Raw genomic sequence first — 8216 nt, 5'->3', positions numbered from 1 at the left:
TCAGTTTTCCCTCTGACCTGCAGCTCATAATAAAATCTCTCTGAGGAGAAACTCTGCTTTCCCAGAACACAGGAACTTGTAGAGAGTCAAGAAGCTTTTATTGTCATTTCAACCTTCCACCAGCTGAGTCTGAGGACAGAAAGGAAGATAAATAATGTCATATATTTTTTATTATTAGTTGTAAGTATATATATTTATTATATTTTTTTAATTTATTTTTACTGTATTATTATTATTATTATTATTATTATTATTATTTATTTATTTATTTATTTTATCCCCACTAATTACTTCTCTACCTCCCTCTTCCTCTCAGCTCTGACACACAATATAATAATAATAATAATAATAATAATAATAATAATAATAATAATAATAATAATAATAATAATAATAATAATGAGTTTATGCTAAAGAGCTGAGACGGTCATATCTACGTAAAAGAGGAAGCGCTCTGGCTCTTTCCAAAATGGCGGCCACCATAGAAAACAGCAGTGCTGGAGCTGCGAATAAGAAAAAACATTTAGGAATCCCTGAAGCAGTGTTTGTAGTGAGTAATCACCGGTCAGACTGATGTAAAGGATGTGTGGAGTAAACACGGGTCTTGTTGTAAGCGTGCTACATGTTTTTAGAGTAGAGACCGTGGAGATTATCCGTTAGCTTAGCGCATTGTGCTAACACGGTTCAGTAGCTCAAGTTCCCCCGTGTCCTTTTAAGGCTGTGGCTCATCGTGGCTAATGTGCTAAAGCTAACTGTATTATAAACAATAGACTTGGTCTTGGGGATGTTTTTTAGTTTGTGAATGCTATCGGAGACTCAGCTTAACTTTGATCAAATGAATTATTTCTGACAGTTAAACTGTTTTCTGGGTTATTTTTCTTTATTGGGTTAAAAAAAAAAAAAGCTCTTTCTGATTCTGATTCTGATTACTGCTTTGCAGATCTGTGTATAATTTGTATAATAAAATGTATAATTTGATGTGAGCAGAAAAATAATAGCAGGTGAAAAAGTGAAATATTGTAACCGAGTGAAACTCTAATTTAAGTGTGAATGGGTATAAATGTTCCTTTCTATCCTAATGCTAATCCATATACTGTATAAGTGCCTAAGAAAACTGTCAGGACAAAACCACAATTAGAGAGGAGACAGTACATTTTATTATTTAAACAGTTTAGTAATGATTTATTTGCCTGTTGACCAGTTCAGACTTAGTTTCAAGCAGCTTAAGGACTTGACAGCACCATGATTCAAGCTCACAACCTCCTGATCACTAGTCCAGAACTTTAACCACTACATCACTTGATGAATAGTAGTTCAACTCGAGCAGTATTAGAGGCATGAAAAGGAATAATAGTGTGATTAAATATGATTAAAATGTGTGTCCTCTTCTCGAACACCGTCACTGTTTTTCTTATGAATTGCATTGGGTGCAGTGTACTATTTGCATACTATTGGATGATAATATCGATATGGTGTACTTATTTGAGAGGTTATTTTATATTCTTTGGGACAAAACACACATCCTGAAGGTTTGCTGAAAGACTGTTGTTCTCTTGCTCTTGTAGGAGGATGTAGATTCGTTTATGAAGCAACCCGGCAATGACACAGCAGATGCCGTACTGAGGAAGCTTGATGAACAGTACCAGAAATATAAATACATGGAAGTCAACCTGGTTCAGAAAAAAATGAGGTTTGGAGAATCCTTTCTTCTGAGATGTTGCTCATTGTTGGGAGGGTTACTTAAAAATGTAAGAATCTGATAAATTTGCATTAAATATTCATTTACAGTAAGGCTGCATGCATTTTGAGGATTTTTGTTGTTCGGTCAATTAAAAAATGTTGATCTTTCCAGAATTTTAACAGTGAGGGTTTGTTTTTTTTTTTTTAGCTATTTTAATTTCTGATCAAGGTAGAATCCTGATGCTACTCACACGATTTTAAAAGGTGATTTCTAACCTTAAAAGTCAAGCCAAACAACAGTCCGTTCATAATTTCTGCAGTCGGTAACTCCAGAATGGCTTTCTGTCATAGTAAGATCTATGAAGAAGATTCTTTTAATAGATATAATAGCAACCACACCATGAAATGAAAAATAACCTTCTTTGGATTGCTTCAAGTGCATTTTACTCATTTTAATAATAAATATGGTGGGTTTTTAATTACCACTGAGTTCATATCAGGCATGTACATCATTTTTGGTTGTGTTTCTCTCCCCTCACTGCATTGCAGTAGTGGCATCTCCTGTCTAATCACAGCACTAAGGTGCCCTCAGTGGTGCAGTTGGATTAAGACCAAGGCCTAAATGCATATTTTACTAGGAAACATTTCAATTCAGATGAAGAAATATCCTTTCTATTTTCTTATTGGCTCTTTGCTTCTTGATTGCTACTGCACTGATTGTTAAACCTAAAATTATTGATACAATATTCTTGGTGTTAAAATCACTAAAATATGTGCAGATCACAGCTATACCTGATTATAACATTGCTTACTGTAAGGACTAGTTGCAATGTTTATCACTGACTTAAGATTTTTAATTTTCATTCTGGCAAACGTTGCTCCAGAGTGATTGATTTTTTTTTATATTTTTTTATAAATCTAGCAGAGCATCTTACACATATCATGGTTGGTCTGTTTAAAGAGTATTTAAAATATTATTAGGAGGTGATCTCTCTGTACCTCTGCATGGATATCAGACCACCCAACCACACCCACCAGTTGGAGCTGTAATGCTTTCACAACTTGTATTGAAGAGTGAAACAATGTTTAAGAATGTGGATCACTGTTATATACAATGTTAGATTTTTTATTTATTTATTTATTTATTTATTTCCCCTCTCTCTCATTCAGGTTGAAAAGCCAGATTCCGCAGATCAAGCAGACATTAGAAATCTTACGGCACATGCAGAAGAAAAAGGTTAATTCACCAGAATTATTTCAGTCTCTTGGATGACTTTTTTTTCAAAAATCAGTCGTTCTCCATCTTTATCTCTAGTCTCACAGCTTCCTGACTATGAACAGTCCATCTCCTGATTATGCAATATGTATAGATATTAGTTATATGTCCATTTCTCATTACAGGACACTACAGATCCAATGGAGACACATTTCCTTTTGGCTGATAATGTGTACTGCAAGGCCTCTGTCCCGCCTACAGATAAAGTGTGTTTGTGGCTTGGGGTAAGTCCTCGGACCAGAGCCGATCCTGACCTCCCTGGGGCCCTAAGCAAAATTCTGCTAAGGGGCCCTCCTACTTGACCCATGAGCCATGTAAACCATTTGCCACACATTCACACTTGACAGCATCTCCTCTACTAACAAATTTCAGCATAGCACCTGTAAGTTATAGATAACTACTAGTATTCATTTTATAAGCTGCATTAGGCCCCACTTAAACTGTCTCCCTCAGATTCCTCTTTATCCATTTTCAAATATAAAATAATATTTATAATATGACTTGGCTCTTGCAATATTCAACTAGTGAATATGCAATAGCAGATATCACAAATTATTTTTACTAGTGTAAAATGTAGTTCCTGGTATCAAAAATATGGTAACTACTAGAAATCACACTCTTAATATTTACATTTTAAGTATTGAAATCTGAATTCTTGATATCAAAAATCACTATCATGTGAATGTATTGACCTGGCATTATGCCCATTCCAATGTAAATCCATTGGTTTCCATATTGCATTAACGTTGTAACCTTGATTGAGAGACTATAAACATTGTCATTTAGGAGTGCTGTCACGCTACTTTTTGTACTGGTCCCCACACAGATGTTGCTGCTGGAAAGCGTGCATGTCATTTTGTACACGATTGCATGCACATATGAACGCATGTTCACGCGCAGAGTGGTTATCGAGCTGCTGTTTATAAACACCCTTGCCCTTGGGCGTTTATGCATGCGAATGTTCACTTTACAGCGAGGCAGGGGGAGGCGGGGCCTTGCGTAATTTGCAGGGCTTTACGCAACTTGCGTAGTGAGTGTGTAGGGCCGATCGGCTCTGCCTCGGACACACTTCTGCAGGACCGTGCCAGCTTAAACACCAGCTTTTTACTTCAATGTTGTAATGTTGTTTTTGACAGAAGATTCAAAGTGGTGTTGGTTTGTTGGCCGATGTTATAAATTCTCAAACCATTTACCACACCACAATTTAATATACCAGAGACCAAAACAAAATAGTTGAGATATGGCCATGGATGTCTTGCAGAATAATATATATATATATATACACACACACACACACACTCTCTTCTGTTCTTTTGTGTAGATAGCTCTTTATTCCCTCACCTAATAACTCTAAAGGTGAGGATGGATTACTGTAGAAATTAAAATGTAACTTTTACTGAATAAAATAAGTTTTAGAATTTGATGTACTTTATTCCATGTTTCATTTCAGAATTCATGATTTCAGAATTCATTCATCATCTTTCTTTTTGTTAAAGCAAAAAACAATAGGACATGGCTGTTTTAGGCTTGTATTAGTCCAGTTAAATGCTGATAAAGCACAGCAACGAACATGTCAAACCACACTTTAATTAACAGGCTACGTATTACTATACTATTTCCAACAATTCCTAGCTCGTATGTAACATTCCCTTAATAGTTTTTTGGGTTTCCACAACATAACTTGAAATGCCCATGTTAAAGTGAACAATATGACCTGAAGTGTTAAGAAATTCAACAGACCGTATAATCTGAAAACCAGTGTAAACCAGTTAAAATCATGTTTTTGAGATCTCTTTATATGGTGATCTCTTCCTGTTACAGGCCAACGTAATGTTGGAGTATGATATAGATGAAGCTCAGACACTGCTGGAGAAGAATCTCGGCACGGCTTCTCGAAACCTGGAGTCTCTAGAGGAGGACCTGGACTTCCTTCGAGACCAGTTTACAACCACTGAAGTCAGTATCCTTACACAGCTGCATCTCCTGCCTGGTTGAACTTTTTGGCAATTATTCGCCAAAGAATAGGTTTGAATTAAAATAGATCAGAGGTCATTGTTTTATATGATCTAACTGAGCGCTGTGTAGTTTTTAACATTGCATGTCTTTTTTTTTTTTTTTTTTTTATTATTATTGATTTTCATATTCAACATGAATGTTCTGATCTAATCACATTAACCTGTTTTAAACAAACATCAGCAAAACAAACAAAACGGGGAAGATGCAAAATGCCGATATGAGTGTTTCTGTGAGAACTCTTCCTTAAACAGAATGTCGAATGTCTCTCCGTGAACTGCTTTTTTGTAAATAGAGTATTCAACATTTGGATGGGAAATTATGCAGAAATTGTTTATTATTAAAAGGTAAAATCTTTCAAGATCAATTCATTGTTCACTTATGCAGGTTTCTTTTGTACACGGATGAACGTGTCTAGTCCTAAATCTGCTCTGCTCATGCACAGATTTATTTGCTCACAGATGTTCTAAGCACAGCACAGATGTTGCTCCTTTTGTCTGATTTGCTGCTTGATCCTCATTGTGCTATGCTCCAACTTTCAAAAAAAAATTTTTACGAACATGTTGAAGATAAACAGTTCTGGCATATTGTTTGAGGCTTTGATTGTTTTTTCCATGCAAGTATTTTTCCATGTTTTTGTTTGTTTGTTTTTTTAGGAGATTAAGCTAGAAATCTTTATACTGTTATTCAGACTCCTTTATACCCCTTTACAGAATTTAGTAGGCCTTGACATTTTCCTCAGATATGGCACGTGTGTACAACTGGGATGTGAAGAGGAGGAGCAAAGACAACCTTCTTAAATCAGCTGAGAGGTCTTAGAGGAGATGTAACGTTTCCCCATCAGTGAACCACCCCAGTCAGTTTCCCTTCGCACTGTTATCTATTGATTTTGTTACTTTTAAAGTATTTTTTCAAGTAAAAAGGAAATGGAAATGAAACAGAAGTCATAATGTCAGTTTTCTGTTTTTTCATAATCTAGTTGATTGCTGCATTTTACTGGTTGTTCCACTTTTTCGTTTCTTTTATGCTTACTGACTTGAGTCCAGTGTTCATGACGCTGATGTCCACTGTTTCTTGTTAATGGGAGAAATGTTCATCTTCTGAAATTGTTAGTGAGACGAGAATTGCTGGCCGAAACGGGTGGGTTACTCTAAAGGGGAAAAGTGTGTTTAATAAACCCGTTCAGGGGAAGCGTGTGTTCACTGCTTAACCTTCCCATTTGTCCTGACTTCCTCCGCTTGCTCATATCTCTCTAATCCTTCTCTTAACTCACAGCTCTTACCTCTACTGAAAACTGTACTTTTTCCTCTCCCTTTTTACTTCTTATCCAGCTGTATTTATTTGTTAAATTGTATCCATTAAAACTGAATGAGCAACTCAATGAAAATTTAAGGAACGATAAGTGAACAAAATGGTCTAAGTTTTTTTTTTCTTTTCCCCATTCTCCTGTATAACACTGAATTTGGGTGTCATGGTGACACCAACAGTCTTGTTGCCCCCATGTGTTTGAGTCTGTCTGTGAGTCTGTATCTCTGTCTGTGAGGCTGTCTGTGTCTCTGTGATTGTGAGCGTGTCTGTGTCTCTGTGAGCGTGTCTGTGTCTCTGTGAGCGTGTCTGTGTCCATGTCTCTGTGTGTCTGTGTCTCTGTGAGCGTGTCTGTGTCCATGTCTCTGTGTGTCTGTGTCTCTGTGAGTGTGTCTGTGTTCATGTCTCTGTGTGAGCGTGTCTCACATGTGTGCACATGTTCATTGTGGACTGCAATGAGCTGTTCCTGTTACTGAAAAGGAATACTCTCACTGACCACTTTATTAGGAACATCTGCCTGTTCATTCATGTAATGTTCTGTTCAGAAAATCATGTCACAGCAGCACCACAAACACAATCCTGCAGGTACAGTGATTCTCCAGTTTATACTCAAAGTAATAATAAACTTAGTTACTCTGTGGCATGGTTCTTGGTGCCAGATGGACTGCTGAGAGTATTTCCATAACAGCTGATCATCTGGGATTTTCATACACAACAGGCAGTAAAATTTGCACAATGTTGTGAATAACAAATAAATGTCCAGCAAGCAGCAGATCTGCAGGTTGCTAACACTTTGTCGATCAGAGAGGCCAGAGAAGAATAGCCAGATTTATTGTAGCTGACAGGAAGTCTACAGGAACACGAATAACAAAACTGTCTCATGCTGAGCATCATTCCTTTGTTTTTACTACTATTATTTAGTTGTCCGCTGAAGTTTGCCTGCTCAAATATGTTGCTTTGAATGTGCATCAAATATGTAGCAGACTTTTCTAAACTCATGGATATACATGGATTTATCCAGAGAAATATATACTTTATTTTAATACGTAATAGTTTTAGTTCTAAAAACATGGAGAAATCATCACAGTCAAGTCGCCTGCTGTGCTTTAATGCTATCATACAACAGGGTTGCAGGCAAGACAGCTGACATCAAAAACTGTCTCCAAACTGGTGTTTGCCAGCTTCACTGAGTTCAAATTCTTAAGGCATGGATGTATTATTTGTCTTTAAGCATGTTCAAATTGTGGCCCACCGCAATTTAGGATGATTATGCAGAGTGTTTAAGTACTCTCATTTCTGTAACAGGAATTGTTCCCCGTGATTCATTTTAAGGAAGACACATCAGAAAATCTTAAAAAGAGAAGTTAAAAACATTAATACATTATCAAGCTCTACATGCTTGGACCTCTGAAATAATACTTCTGTAAAAAGTCATATTATGTAACAATTTCCCCCCTCATCCAGTGGTACACAAAAAGGTTGCAACACAAGACCTAATAACTCCATTTTTTTGTCATAGTATTTTAATCTCTAGTACATAAGGTTCTGAGAAAGAGCGTGTTTTACAACTATTGGTAAGTACACTCATCATTAATATTCAGTCCTCATGAGCTCAGATGCACTGGAAAACAAACCAAGACTGAAGCCCAATTCAAAATGTGTGCCAGTGCTTCAAGGATCCATGAGACAGAATCCAGCACAATGGATAAAGCTGTGCAATATGGATACAGTGCTAAACAGTTCTTATATCGTAGAGGAGAATATTGTGATCATTATTACCATGCAGTATTATTATTATTGTTATATTGTGCAGCCTTCAAAAGTCAAAGAAGCAATGTGTAGTACAACAGTCTGGTCCAGTTAGATGTGCTTCATAGAGCAATTTATGATGAAATTATCAGGATGGTTAGACTCAGCATTTTTACTGTTAGAAATGTGTTTA

At 36.5% G+C, this 8216-nt stretch overlaps 2 protein-coding genes across 3 annotated transcripts in view; both read left to right on the top strand.

Moving 5' to 3' along the window:
• LOC113663171 (E3 ubiquitin-protein ligase TRIM39-like) overlaps positions 1-8216 on the top strand; it is a 537569-nt gene that overhangs the window by 122844 nt on the left and 406509 nt on the right. The window lies entirely within an intron of this gene.
• Positions 431-6376, top strand: vbp1 (von Hippel-Lindau binding protein 1). Of its 2 annotated transcripts, none has more exons than XM_027178427.2 (6): positions 431-550; positions 1566-1690; positions 2851-2917; positions 3082-3180; positions 4778-4916; positions 5712-6376. In XM_027178427.2, exons 1-6 carry the CDS (start codon positions 470-472, stop codon positions 5786-5788), a joined length of 588 nt encoding a protein of 195 aa, XP_027034228.1. In that variant the 5' UTR covers positions 431-469; the 3' UTR covers positions 5789-6376. The 2 variants fall into 2 exon arrangements, with proteins under 2 accessions (XP_027034228.1, XP_047672337.1); XM_047816381.1 differs by having other exon boundaries at positions 472-609.

The sequence above is a fragment of the Tachysurus fulvidraco genome, chromosome 1 (assembly GCF_022655615.1).
Source record: "Tachysurus fulvidraco isolate hzauxx_2018 chromosome 1, HZAU_PFXX_2.0, whole genome shotgun sequence".
Classification (NCBI taxonomy): Eukaryota; Metazoa; Chordata; class Actinopteri; order Siluriformes; family Bagridae; genus Tachysurus; species Tachysurus fulvidraco.
This window is presented reverse-complemented; position numbering and strand designations above follow the sequence as displayed.

What these genes read in the sequence shown, in the direction of transcription:
- vbp1 (XM_027178427.2), top strand. Translation starts at nt 470, where the DNA reads ATGGCGGCCACCATAGAAAACAGCAGTGCTGGAGCTGCGAATAAGAAA. An exon ending in TCCCTGAAGCAGTGTTTGTA is followed by an intron (nt 551 to 1,565) that starts GTGAGTAATCAC and finishes TTGCTCTTGTAG; the next exon opens with GAGGATGTAGATTCGTTTAT. An exon ending in AAGTGTGTTTGTGGCTTGGG is followed by an intron (nt 3,181 to 4,777) that starts GTAAGTCCTCGG and finishes TTCCTGTTACAG; the next exon opens with GCCAACGTAATGTTGGAGTA.